Below are 14,990 nucleotides of genomic sequence, written 5' to 3' on the forward strand. Positions count from 1 at the left end.
ACTCATGTTGTGATAACGTCGGGTTTGCCCTTAAAGCTGCATTTTTAATTATGTTTGTAATGGCTCCACTATGGCTGTGATCATTCAGACAGAGTTCCCATCTTATTTGAACGATAAAGTCTGTTTTAAGTCTTTAGATAAGGACGTAACCTGAGATGTAGTCTGCAGGTAACCTGGTATTTCAGTGGTAATGTGACAAATACAGATTATTTATGTCAGTGATTCCCAACCTCTGGGCCATGGCACATTGATGTACCATGAGAAATCATCGGGTGTTCAGGGAAAAATATTCAATATCACCTAATTGGTTATTTATTTATTAACAGTCATAAACAGAACAATATCCCATTAGATGGTTTAAGAAGATCCAGTGTGTCTTTCTCCAATTCCTACCAGTATATCAATTTGTGTTCAACTAAATAGGGTTAGTATATTGTCACTAAATAGAAACTAGAAGATTATTATAATTCATTCAATATATTTTTAGGGACATATATATTTGATGGTCCTCTTTTGGGATTTTTCTTTTGTAATGTATATGCTCTGGCTCAAAACATTTTGGGTGCTAGCTAAGAGGTAGCAATAACACATAGAAATTATTTTGGCCTAAAGGTAAAACTCAGAAAAGTCAGTAAAAATAGATAAACATTAGCTAAAATAAAACTAAATGTGGGTATCATATAAATCTAAAAACAACTATTCAAAATAACTACATCTTACTGTAATAAAACAGTATTAGCATAGCTAAATGTTGTTAGCAAAGATTAAGCCAAACAATGAAGACATTTCTTCAAAGAAATAGAAAACCAAACATTAGCTTTAGTTAACATAAGGCTAATGTTAGCATAACGACTCTGACATGTTTAACCATGACTAAAATGCCGTGGACTTTTTAAATGAAATACAAATATTTAGAAATATAATCATCATGTAACGCGGTGTATAAATAGCAATATTTGTGCTGCTACAGCCTATATATATATATTTATAAATATACAATATTCTCAGTCATCGGTGAGTCGATCCGTCTGCTGTCATGTCTGCTTAGTGTTCTGAGGGTTCTTCTCTCTTTTTTTTTTTTTTCATAAAATGTCTTCATTGTGAGACGCTTGTATTCCTCTGTAGTTTTGCGGTATACGTGCAGGCATGTATTTTCTGTACTACCTTCTCCTTTTCTCTCACAAACACACAAATATGCACACACAGGCTCTCTCTCTCACTCTCTCTCTCTCACTCTCACACACACACACACAGAAACAGTCAGCTGTGCCCTTCCCACTGCAAGTAGCACGAAAAGAGAACACACTGCCTGTCCCTGCCTAACACACAAACACACACACATTAACACACACGCACATACACACAAACCTGCAACTGGCCTCTACACACTCTTAAAGGGACATTACACAGACGTACACGCTCGTTACATATCCGGCCAGCGGCAGTAATCCTGGGTATTGAACACATCACAGTGACTTGACTTCATCATTAAGATTTCATTTCATTCATAATGGGAAATTATTATTTAATTATTGTAGAAATGAACCAATAATACTGTTGAGTTTGTCCGATCCCTTCATGTCTTCTGTTTGTATGCTTCACTTTTCATGTACTTGTTGCCTCGGGGTCAAGGGAGTATGTGTAAAAGTACTGTATACCCGGACCAATTGAAGGCAGTTTATGTTGTTCTATACCAACCATCAGTCACGTCGAAAAGTCTAAATCTTGACTTGACATACCTTTACCAAACATTTCAAAGGCAGTGAGGATAGAAAAATGTTGTTTTCAATATTGTTCAGTGTGTAACTGCCTGGCAGATATCCTAAAACTTTCTCTGTGGTTTCCAGAAACTTCTACAACAGACATTTTTTGGGCTTAGAACAAATTCAGAAGTAGACAGTCACCGGAGGACTGACTCCAACTTTACTGTGAAACTCCGAAATACTCGTAACTACGGCATGAAAATATGTTACTGTAAGTAAGTTAATAATCTAAACGACATGTGTTACTGACAGTGAAAGTTTTTTGGTCAAAATTAGATAAAATTATTGAAAATGATTAAAATAGATGGTTTTTATGGTTAATTTGATCAAATATGCCATGTTAAACCATTTCAGACATGTGGTGGTAGAGTGGTTGGTGCACATGCCTTACAACAAGAAGATTATTGGGTTGATTGCTTGAATGCTATTTTAGTTGTTAGCAATTGGTAGAGTGGTTGGTGCACATGCCTTACAACAAGAAGATTATTGGGTTGATTGCTTGAATGCTAATTTAGTTGTTAGCAATGGTGACACTAGTGTCTAGCTAGATAGCTAGATAGATAGATCTACACAGATAAATCTCGATCTACATAACACAATCTTGAAATAATGATTACAAATATAAACTTTAGCGTCTGTGATGAAGTTTTTCTAATTTCCCATTGACTTGGAGTTTCTTTGAAGCCATTGTACATTGCATATGAGCGACCATTTTTGTTTTATTTCTGCGGCTACACTTTTGATTACCAATGACTGAGTTGTTATTTCTATTACATTGCCTAAGAATAGCACAAAACCCATTGTTGTGTTAAGTCATGCACCACCAGCAATCATGTACCAAAACACTTAAGTTACCAATCTCTTTTAATCATATGTAGAAATAATCTTAAGCCTTTTTTACACACACATCCTTGCCTTAAATTATCTACAAATATAATTCAGATTTTTAATAGATATTTTCATGTGGGTTTAGTTCATCAAAGCTAATCCTGCACTTCACGTTTTCATTGAATTTTAACAGCAGCTCTGCTAATTTTGAGTTCAATTTTTCCTTCTGCCAACAAAGCATTACAACAAGTGAAAAGGAACATGAAAAATTCAAACGGGGGCGGTGCTGCTGCTGATAAACTCAGCCTTGTTTACATTTGAGCAGAGTTTTAGTTTGTTTTTAATAAACAAGTCTATTTTAAGATATTTTTTTGCATATTACATGTTCAAACAAGGTTACCATTGGTCACCAACACCGCAGTACTGTACACTAGTAGGAACTCTCATACAAACAGTCGGCAGTCATGATGCATACGGTCTAAAAATACAACAGTGAGCCTTAAAGACACAGACAGATTATGTTTTGCCCAGATAGGATGTTACAACAATGGCAAGGATTCATTTTGAAAATAAAACATAAGGTTAAGAACTTAAGCTAAATGCAAGGCCTAACTTTAAAGGCCTGTGTGAAGACAAACTTGAACTTGGAGCGAAGTGAAGGGAAAAAGTGAGACGCTGTCTCTTTAAGAAACCCCCACCGTCTGAGAACAGGGGGGGCGTGAGCAGAATCCAGGAACAGCGATTGAAAAAAAAAAAGCTCCACCAGTGGACAGTTTCAAGTTCCCCCCAGACTGAAAGCCTGCCTGATTTGTGGGCAATGTTGGGGATGTAAAAAAAAAAGAAACCGGAGCAAAGAGAGAGAAAGGCAGGGGAGAGAGAGAGGAAGACAACACTAAGTGGGTAGCTATGGAGATAGTAGCTTTTCCTGATAGCTTTCTTTGACAGGTGACTAAAAGTATCACGACACCTTCCAAGATGTACGGCAAAGGGAAAGGAGCTGTGGTGCCTTCCGACAGCCAAGCCAGAGAAAAGTAAGTGCAACTGTTATTTATTTTACTATTGTTGTTATTATTATCAGAGTCAAAACACAAGAAGAGTGCAAGCTGGCGGCTAAAGTTGCTAACTGGTGTGAAACAGTCCCAGCTGGGTGCAAGTGGAAGTTTGTGTCTTAATAGTGCATTTTCCCTGTGAGCGTAACTACTTTTATTTCATGTTTTGCTCACTTTTGTGCTCATTGTTCCTCCCGTGGAACTACTTTGGCTGCTAACTTAGCAGCTTAGCCACAGTTACCACTTTCACTCTGGTTCTCTGTAGTGCGTAAAATCAAGAGTGTCAGCTTTGGTTTCTCCTCGCTTCTTTCCACTTTTTCTCCAACACGTGTTTCGGTGCATGTAGAGAAGAGGGAGCACTGGTGGAGATCCCGCTCTCTCCCTCTGTGTATCTCCTCTGCCCCAGCGTTGGGAACAATGCGTTTGGAATGACGCTGCTGCTGTTGTTGCATTGTGAGCCAAGGCTGCTTTGGCTTTTGTGAAGCAGCAGCAGCAGCAGCTAGTAAAAATAGATTACAGCTGTTTGCCGGGGCTTTGTTACCAAAATTGCACAGGAACGCCGCGCGAACGCACTGGATAGCACGGCTGACTGGCTCTGCATTGTACCCGTGCGTGCGTAACGCTGAGCCGGACAACCTCTGGCACCATCCCCGCTGTGCCTCCGCGCAACTTTAAGGGCTCCAGTAAATATTATTTCGCGCAGTTGTGGTCACAGCACACCCTTATAACTTCAGATAACGTGGACCTAATGAAACTACCAAAAGGGGGCGAATGTTGGGTGCTTGTCTGGTCAGAAAACTTGTGTGGCGGTGTTAGCTTGGAGCGCTGTAGCCATCCAATCCCTTTGTCTGGCTGCATGCCTCTGTCTCGGTGCCTGTTGTTCGCCTCCGGGAGCTGCATGTCGCACCGTCTGTTAAATATACTTGAAAAAAAAAACAAACAAACTGCAGACTTTTCAGGTGGATCAAACCCACAATTCCCACCGCAGTTCACGCATCAATTTAAAAAGAAAAAAAATCGACAGTAGCCACAGTTTATGCAGGAAAAGTGTTAACAAAGACGCCTGTGACCTGTACATGCATTCGTGAAACTTTGTTGGACGTAATTGCTCCAGAGTTCTAGCTCTATAGACAACCCTGTTTTTAAGTTTTAAAAGGATCAAACTGGCTTCAAATTGACAAATGTAAGCTCTGCGTACAGAGTCTAAGTCAATGAGTGAGTAAAGAGAAGCAGAGCCTGCACCTCGATGGAGTCTAAGTCAATGAGTGAGTAAAGAGGAGCAGAGCCTGCACCTCGATGTCTTCCAGTCTGTTTGTGATCCTCCGACCAGAGAGGAGTTCAAAAAGCAAACCAACATTTGAAGAACAGCTAAAGAGCTCAGAAACCTGTTTCTGGAGATCTACCTCAAGAAGGTGCAAAATGGCCTGCTCAAACATGTTCAGACTGTCTAGAAAAATATTGAGGCAGATTTTGAATATTGGTTACAAATTTACGATGACTCCAATACATGATTTGATCGGGTAATTCAATGCCTCATGCATTTCTTAAAATTTAAATGGTGAAAATAAAACAGTTAAACAAAAAAGTTTTTGAAATATGCCTTGACCATTTGGGTGAGTTTCTTGTAGATGTTTTCCCCTAATCCAAGATGCTTCTTCACTTCTATTACTGTGCACGCTTTTAAACTTCTACAGATAGAAATTGTCTGGATTACTGAGAACCTTCGCAGAAATGTGCACACTATTGGTTATGTCAAAAACCACAACATATGCAAATGTAAAGAACCCTAAAGGCAAACGCAACAAAAAAAAAACACTGCAAATTTAGCAAAGGTCCTGACACCGCTAGGCAATTTCCAGGAGTGTCCATGCTCGTCAGCTTCTGTCCAGATCATCACCAGAGTCTGGTCAGCGTCCATGTCTCGTCCCCCCCCACAGTGCTGGAATATTTCACATTTTGTTTCAAAGTGCCTGCTTAACTTTTTGAGCTGCCCTGGTCGCAGACAGCCAGACAGTGACATGCTGGAACATTACCTTTTTGGCAGAGGTAATGTGATCATATGAGAAGCAAAAGCAAAACCACAGAATCATGAAAAAGCAAGTAATGCTGAGGTACTAGAGTTATGAGTCATGGAGTAAGGTTAAATGGACAACCTCATTCATGCTCTTTGACCAGTGGTTCAGGAGCCTTCTCACACAGGTCCAGGCTTTGTTCAACAAAGAAGCTTGAGTTATTCCTTATCCCTAAAATATTAGATGTGGAAAAGTAGACTTGATTGAGTTTCTAGAAGACTTGTAGTGTCTTATCAAAGAGGGTTTTTTTCCAGTTCCAAAGATGTCTCTTGAATCAGAAGTAAGAAAAATATTTAAGTCAAGATGCTTATTTCTGAATAAGGACCTAAATTATTCCAGCTTGAGGCTGTTCACTCTTCTGATTGCTTAGTCAGCATTCACCTGACAAGTTTCTTTTATTTTTAAAGTTCCAAAGTAAAATGGACATTCTTCCTCCAAAATATTTTTGAGGATTTCTTACCCACAAGGCTCCATTTGTTCTGAAGGGGAAAAAGTTCAGTTGTGTCAATGTCAACGTCCACAGGCATCCTTTTGTTAGTTTTCTACTACATTTCATTTAATTCAACAGTTGTGTTGTTACCATCATTATCAGGCATTCTTTTGTTGGTTTTGCTCCCAAAATTATACGTTTTTTTTTTTCAACAGCCCGTAGATGTTTTAAAGTTCAGGTTTCTTTTTTGCTCCCAAAATTATACGTTTTTTTTCAACAGCCCGTAGATGTTTAAAAGTTCAGGTTGCTTGAAAACTTTCTCTTTCCTGGACCTAAAATAAGAGGTGGACAACTTCAAGACAAGTCTTGTTGTCAAGTTTTTACCTTCCAGGAATGAAATGAACCTCAATTATCCTGGACAGGTCAGCTGACTTTAGGGCAGCTCAGGTGGGACATAGTCACAAAACTGTTGTGTTTACGTAAAGATCAGAAGGACTACCATTAGCTCCCCCTGAGGATTACGCTCCCATTGCTCTGTTGTGTAGCCCATCATCTTTATTCCTTCCTCTGTTTGTCTTCATCTGCCTCTTGACTCTCACTTCCCATCCTTCCCCTTTCCTCTCCTCTCCTTCAAAGTCCCCATCCCTCGCTCCAGTGTTGAATTATTGAGAACGACTGAAGCATCTGCTCTCAGCTTTGCGTCAGATTTAAGAGAGAGAGACAGAAGAGGAAGAAACACACAGGAGAAAGCGAGATGTGGTGGGCAGGCAGGCTCATCCATGTTTAAAGAAGGGGTTTTGTCGGGAGCCTCAGGCAGGATGTCAGGTGTGCCACTGGTGCGCATCGGGGAGATTTCTCACTGAATGGGATTAGGCGTATGAACACAGTAATGTCCCGTTTGGTGAAGTCAGTGAAATGGCAGGAAAAGGGGTCAAGAAGTCAGCTCAGGTGGTGCGGTGAAGGTTGGGAAAGGGCACAAATCAGGAAAGATCTTCCAGCTGTGAGGTCATGGAGCTGTAAATTCAATTGTTCGTGTTGCTCGCACCATACTTTGGAGTATTTTACACAAGAATTAGCCAACACAATTCGGCTTTCCTTCCTCTTTCATCATGACTTGACGGCCCCTCTGATCCCCCAAACCTCCTACTGTTTCTTCCTCTACAAAAATCACTTTTGCTTCCTTTTATGTTCAAGTCAAAATTCATTTTTCTCCACTGTCCCATGATGTAGCTTACTCCCTTTCTTCTCCTCCTCCTTAAACTTCTGCTTGTCTGTGTGCTGGCCTCTCAGATTTAATAATGCAGTAGGCCAGGTGCACGCACACACAGCCCCTTTGCAACACACACGAAAACACCAATATATACACACACACACAGACACGGCACACATAAAAATTTCATTGAAGGCCTCTGGACGGTTCGGGGGGGGGGGGGTGTCTGTGGTTGGTGTGATGCACACATCCCCAAACAGGACAAATGTACAAAACTCAGACAGTTGTACAAAAAGATGCGTCACTATTTGAAGAAGTTAGCTTTGTCCCCAGAGCTTCCTGTGAGTGTAAAGGATGCATTTCTAAACCAACTTAAAGACGACAGATTGTTGAAAGTGAGCCGCTGGTGTCATTGGTCACCTGGAAAGTGCAGGTATGTGGGTGGTCCGACGTGAGACTGACCTGCATGTGGCGGTGACTTAAACCCTACACCAGCGGTCACGGAGAGCTTTGTGACCTACAAATTGGTAGGAGCCTCACAATGTGGTCAGATTCCCTTTGGCTGAAGAGTGGTAGTGTGACCTAACAGAAGTGCACTCTTTAGCCGTTTAAAGGGATAGTTCAGGTTCTTTAAGTGTGGTTGCAAGAGGGATTGACATGTTAGCCGCGTCCCAATTCAGGCTAAGCTGTCTATAGGAGTAGACTGACTTGGCGGGAGCTGGCTGGAAGTCACAGCTTTGTGAAATGGGATTGTCTAGTCTACAGATTATACAAATATGACATCCGGTATCATCTGCCATTTCAGACTCCATGTGTTTTCTGCAAGGAATTCTAGAATATGTGGCAGCAAATAAAAGGCCTGCGATGTGCTGTAATGCATTAGTTCCAAGAGCAAACACTGATGCCAGGAAATTTTAAATTGTAGCCACGGTTGACTCAATAGTCAAAAAGAAGAATGCAAATAAGTATGAAACATCTGAATTAACAATACAAATTCTCATGGTGGGGGTTCAAATGCCTGTGTAAATTTACCCAAACGTGAAGTGAAAATGTCCACCTACGTTTCTGTTGTAAAAACAGTTCACCATACGTGTCTTTTAAACCTGCAGGTATGTAAATTCTGTGTTAAGTAAAGTGTTAATGTACATCCGTATTTGCCCAAAACCTACAATTTACAACATCTATTTTTGTCAATAAACCAAACCATTCAGTTTAATGGCATATTTTTAGTCGTAAAAGTCAAGTCTACATTGTTTTTGACAACTAATTGTACAGTTAGTCAACAAATTGTTGAATAATATTTAAAATACAACTAAATGCCAGTTATTGGCATTATTAAATTAACCTAAATAAGAGTTCACACAAGACAACCATTTTGTGTTTACATCTAACATTTGTGTTGCCCTTAAAACTACTCTCTGCAGCAAAGTCCTTTGAGAAAATCAGCAACTTTTCATCCGAGTACAAGAGCTGTTAGTTCACTGCTGCTTCCACCACTGGATCCAAATGTGTTACTTTGTGACTTAATACAACAAAACTGTAGATGAACCGACCCTGTGCACCTTCAGGTCAAACATCACTCATTCCCTCGTGAATACATAGTTCACTTAACTTAAATTCCAGTAAAAAAAAGAATTATCACTGCAGGGATATCAGTCTGTATCTGTATGTATATGTACATGATGCTATGAACCTATAGTGGTGTATTTTTTTTAATTGTATATGTCACAAAATGTCCTGAAATGTGAGGCAATGTGTGTTTGCTTGTTGTAAGGATGTTTGCTTGCTTAGGTGTTTTCTAATCTCAGCAGCTATCTGTCAGAGAGGTCACGCCCTCGTACATGCTTTATGGTCAGAACGGCCTGCCAAATTAATTAAAATCCAACTCACAATTGACTTATTCACAGAACAAGACTCGTGAGACGTCCATCTGTGGTCAATATTGTACACAAATGTAATGCTGAGGTCAATGTTTGTTATAGTACACAGGAGCAATACACACCTATGAAGGATAACTTTGATTTGGCAGGTAATGTTGATGCCAGAAGGGGGTTAGTGCTCCTGCCTTACAGCAAGAAGATCAGGAGGTTGAGCCCCGGCAGTAGCTGATGGTTTTTCTCTATGGATTTGTCCTGTGTGCATGAAGTTCTTTAAAACTGCAGTGAAGACAGTAGTCGAGTGCAGCTAGAACTATAGCTTGACTGGAATGCATCTAAATGCTAAAATTTTTTTGTCTTTTTATGCATTAAGTTCATTTGTATATATGTATTGAATTCCAGTAAACCTATGGTGGATTTATTTCTCTGTTTTTCTCAACACTACGTAAAACAAGATTAGATAAGATTAAGAAGCATTTTCCTCCAGTTGTCCAGTGTAATGTCCATGATCTTGTTTACCACAAAAATGACGGCAGTTGCCATGTAGAAGCCGCCACCTACACACCACAGATATGGATTATTTGCCTGTTTATATATTTTTACAGTGTAAATTTGCATACCGTCACTGTGTCATCATTTTACACATTTGCATATCATTAGTAGCCTGAGCAGGTCAGGTCATATTTCTAGCAGCTGTTTAAGCTTCTCTTCACTATCATGTGCTCACCTCATCTTCATACTGTGTTCAACCATTTAGGAGCAAATCACAACTTAATGAAAGTGTAAATTAGCCTTTACTGCGGCAGAAAAGTAAACAGTGCTGGAATGTTCCTCAATTTAACAATGATTTTGTCTCAGTCTTTTTATGAATGTGTATACTGGCTACTGAGAGGATTTTGTACTTGTGTGTGTGAACATTATCAGTTAACCTAACCGAGGTATCTCATTGATCAGCCTTTAACCATCAGTTATGAGGGGGTTGCTATGAATCAGTGATCATAACAAGTTGTCTTTTGGAATGAAGGTAGGATATTTAAACCACACCTCAGCCACATTGTCCATGAGCAAAACACTTGAAACCAAGTGGCTACTCCTACCAACCCATAAAGCCCACCATTTTTGTCCTCTAGAAATGGTCCCAAGGTAATACACATGGGAAGTGTTGTGTCAGGAAAAATAACTGTTTCAACAGTACATTGTGTTTATCCTCTGTGGCAACCTACTGACAATGGGAGCAACCCAAATGTTTTCGGTCGTGTTGTTCTGTCTGTTAAGAATTGAGCAATTTAATTCAACACATAAGGGAGTTTGTTGACTAAGGTTGTGTTTTGTGGTATAGTTTAATTCAGCTAAACCCTAATTTCCAGCCAAGAGGCATTTTTGCGAACGAATTAGTGGAACGCTTTTCTTTTACTGATAGGAACAATTTACTGTGTTTGTTCCTAAGTCAGAATGCAAGTGCATGGAGCCCATGCAAAAGTGACCCTCCAAAACCTCTGTCAGTTGAGAAAATGAACATAGGAGGAGTTGAATTAAATCAAACGTTATAGTAGTTATCACTTTTTGTGGCTACGTTGAAGATTTAGTGGGCTAAGTTAGGGCAAAATAGCCAATAAGTCATAGCTTGTCATGGTCCTCGCAAGGCGATGTTTTGTGACTGGCATGTGTACAGTCCAAAAAAAACGTTGATTCTAAACACTTCAATTTTTAAATGTTAAAGCTTCAAAGCTAGACTTTGTTTGGCAACCACGTGGCAGTGTCCATTTCTTGTATACACATAATCTTGAAGGCTTAAATGCACTTAATGCGTTTGTAGAGATAATATCATCAGTGCATAACTTGACAACAATGCCAGGCACAAAGAACTGTCTGTGATTAAAAACAAATTGCACAACAGCTTGATTATCTCAAAGCCATGCTTAATTGATCAGTAAATTGATTAATGATGGGGACACTGAGCCACTGTCCTCCTCATTAGGACCTTATTGGCCTGTCAGAAGACTCTCTGCTCTGGGCACAGGGGGCATTGTCATATCCACGCTGCCGGTCGATTGATGGTCCATTAACAGCCTATTAAACACGGCTAAGTGAAGGAGTTAGGGGTACAATGTTAGGCCAACAGGGGTTTCCCCTCTCCGCAGCACGGTGCTTGTGTCTGTTAATAGACCCTGGTAGATTGCTGTTTTCAAGTGTGGCTGGCCTGTCATAATGGCAGTGGTTTAAAATAAGGGAAAAGGTGGCAAGAGCTTTTTAAAGGTTGTCAGACTTGGTGAGAATGTTGGTTGTACAGAGCCATTTCACTCTCAACGTGTCATTTGTATTCAAGCTATTGTGATCTGACAACTTTGGACACCAACACTGTAATAGAGGTAAGATTGGGAATAATATAGGTACAGGCATGATGTTGAGATACAATGGACATTTTTCATCTCTGAGATAAACAAGATTGAACTTGCTAGACTTGAAGATTTTCATATTCACCAACATTTAACAAAAAAGCTAACTTGGCTACCCAAGTTAGCCAGGAGAAATGCTAATTGCTTATAATGCTACTAAAATATGGTTGCCACAAATTTAGGAAAAAACCTTGCAAAACCTACTCCAGGCAAACTTTGATCAAAAATTGGCAGCAATTGTGTATTTACAATGTAAATGCCTGCAAAACAAATTTCATGGTGTCAGGAAAAAATGTAATTCCTTCCTAGGCAAATAAAGAGCTAGGTGATTCTTATGTGTAGAAGCTATACTTTCCTACTATCGTATTCATGTACTGTTTCCCACAGTTGGTGGGTGGTACGGTGTGTGACGAACTCAATTCATGATTTCATGGAGGGGGTGCTGGAGGGTGTAACTGGGGTTATTCTTTGCAACTGTGCAGACTTTTGGCAGACGCTCCCTACAGCAGCTCCAGACCAGACAGGTGCAGACAGGTGTCAAAAGTTGTGTTGGTATAAAGGATGAAAACGCAAAAAAGGATTTATGGGATTTTTGTTTTTTCTAGATGGGCCACCAATGTTGCTCTTGGCATGAAGGCTGATTTATGTTTAATTAGTTGGAGAAATAAAATTATTTGGCAGCTTCTGTCAATACATGACATACATAATATCAAAGACCATGTCTGGCATAAAGACTTCATCTCATCAGCTGTGTCCCTGTATCCGAAACTTATCATTAGGGTGATTTTCCTTAACATTAAAAAGGCAAAGAAGAGATTGATGAAGTTTGTGCTTGTGTTTTCTATCCATGTTTCATACCAACAATCATGGCAACATTCAGTTGGTGTATTGATGACTGAGTTTGCTACTGTCCAAAGCTAGACTGTCATAGGACCACCTGTCTGTATCGTGACTGCGCCACCTAACGCTAGCTCTGGTGTCTGTACTTGCAAGAACATTTGGCATTGCTGTCATACTGAGGCCTTGAATGGCTGTGGTGATAACTGTAATCTTAGTTGCACAATTTGCATTTTTTTTAACTTCCTACCTAGCGAGTTTGGTAGTGTGCTCTCAAAATCCATGACTATTCACTAAAAATATTCTTGTGCGCTGATGTCATACAGTGTATCCTGTGTAGTTTTTCTGCAACTGGCAAACACCAACTGGGCTTAAGAATATTCATCTATGGTACTGGTGTGTCTGAGAACTGAGAGAAGTTTTTTTATTATTATTATTATTCTTTATTTTGTGATCTTTGGAGAATTTTGGGAGAATATTAGGTCAACTGTATGATTTGAAATCTGCTTGTGGTAATTACACAAATGGAATTGGAAGAAATAAACCTGTCCGCTAACACTCTCACTTTATTCTTTCAGGTTAGCATTATATGTGTACGAGTACCTGCTACATGTGGGAGCACAGAAGTCAGCACAGACCTTCCTCTCTGAGGTAAGTTGTTGGCATCAACATTTTTAACCCAATTCTAGCAATTCTTGTCCAGGTTGTTTGAGTTGTCCTTGTTCCCCATAGGCATGTTCCGTGGCTAAAATCCTAGTGTAAACAATTGTTGCATGTTGACATCTTCAGGTCATGGTAGATCTCCTTGTTGGCAGAAAAGCACAGAGGTCTCCAGACGTAATTACCAGTACAGCAGACAGCTTACAAGAAGACGTCCACTGTAGACATTTCCTGATAATTAGCCTATTCTACGATAGTCCTTGTTTCCAACAAGGAATGTTAGGAGCCATAAGAGACTCCGGTTGGATTCCCGCTTCTGGAATTGTGTCTTGATGGAAAATTGGCTTCATTGTAGGTTTCTTCTGATAGGCAAAATGAAGGTTAGAAGTTAGAAAGAGTTATGTGTAATTTGGGATTCTGTCTTGACAGTTAAAAGGTTCAATTATACACTGGAATTTAATACTATTAAACATGGTCAGGTAGTAATAGCTAAGGCTGTTCCATTGAGCCATAGCTGTGATCCTTCCAAAACAACACCATGTTGTTGTTGTTGTTGATCAGTGTTCATCCAGAAGCATTTGTTTCTTCACTGTCAAACCCTAATTTGATTTTAATTTACTCTAGAAAAGGTCTCTTAATGACCTTCTCCCACCACTGGCTAAAAATCATAATAATTTAGGGAAACTAAATTGTTGGCTCTTTCTTTATTACTAATACTCCATGTATTCTGACTCGACTGCTGTAGCTAAACTAGCTTTGAGGCCTCTTAGACACACAATATCAGTACAAACATCCTAAACACGATTAGAGTGCAAGGTGTTCCATCAATTTTTCATCAGGAAACTCTGTAAAGTTACACCAGCTCCTGCTCACTGTTAACCAGTGTGGCTTGATGAAGATGCTTCTGTTCATCTAAAATGTCACAGTGTTGTTACCAAACCTTCTTATCCCCCAGCCCGTCCTGCTTTGGCTGCGGACAAACCATATATTATTTTAAGAGAGAGAGAGAGTTGTTTAATGCATTCCTAAAAAAAATGTAAAAAAGGAACATGACAAGAGACAATAGCAGAAAGATGGCCATCTTCACGTCCTAGACTATTGACAGTTAGAGACAGACTGATTATATGTTCTTAACCTTTGGACCTGCAGAACTAATCCTGTCTCTAGTAGCTACAAGTGACTCTCTTTCCTGCTCTTCAACCACAGATTCGATGGGAGAAAAATATTACATTAGGGGAGCCTCCTGGATTCCTCCATTCGTGGTGGTGGTAAGTTTTGCTGTTATTTACTGCTAATGCTTTTTGTTTGGTTCTTGTTTTATACAGCTAATTGGAAGGGAATTCCGGTCACTGATTCCTACCAGTTAAATGTAGGAAAGTGTTACCCAGACCCTGGTTGGCAGCTCTCTGTTGGAGTTTTTTCTTTTAAAATCTTAATATGGACAGTTCCTAAGATACAAACGTTTCGTGTTAAACATGGTCTAACTTTGGGTGTATCACTGTATAACGTGATGTTACACTGTGTTGTATTAATCACTGTAATAAACATACACATTATATCCCATGTAACAGTATTAATAAAGCACAATAAATAACTTATTATAATGTTATCAATAGCAAACAAATACTGTAATATTGTACATAGTACAGGTAATGGTTAATGGCCAGTGATAATCCAGAACTTCTGAAAAATTTGGGTGCACAACCACATGGATGTTCTCAGGACAGGAGTCTCGCCTGGTAAAGTGATACTGTATACTGTAATAGCACTCGGGGAAATGCATTTTCATACAAAGGACAATAATTTGTCTTTATGAGGTCTTCATAGACTTGTGATTTAGTTTAATATTGCATTTTTAAAATGCACGT

General features: G+C 39.5%; 1 protein-coding gene across 4 annotated transcripts in view; it reads left to right on the top strand.

The window, feature by feature from the left end:
• Window positions 1-3,137: 3,137 nt before the first annotated feature.
• Window positions 3,138-14,990, top strand: part of LOC103380113 (single-stranded DNA-binding protein 3) — a 41,085-nt gene continuing 29,232 nt past the window's right edge. The window contains exons 1-3 of one of the 4 annotated variants that reach the window (XM_017038742.2): window positions 3,138-3,622; window positions 13,041-13,113; window positions 14,329-14,390. In XM_017038742.2, the coding sequence (XP_016894231.1) occupies window positions 3,567-3,622; window positions 13,041-13,113; window positions 14,329-14,390 (191 nt within the window). In that variant the 5' untranslated portion in view covers window positions 3,138-3,566. The remainder of the gene's footprint in view (window positions 3,623-13,040; window positions 13,114-14,328; window positions 14,391-14,990) is intronic. The other 3 variants (XM_025055059.1, XM_008311932.3, XM_008311939.3) reach the window with 3 other exon arrangements.

Source organism: Cynoglossus semilaevis, chromosome 1 (genome assembly GCF_000523025.1).
Source record: "Cynoglossus semilaevis isolate Cse_v1.0 chromosome 1, Cse_v1.0, whole genome shotgun sequence".
NCBI lineage: Eukaryota > Metazoa > Chordata > Actinopteri > Pleuronectiformes > Cynoglossidae > Cynoglossus > Cynoglossus semilaevis.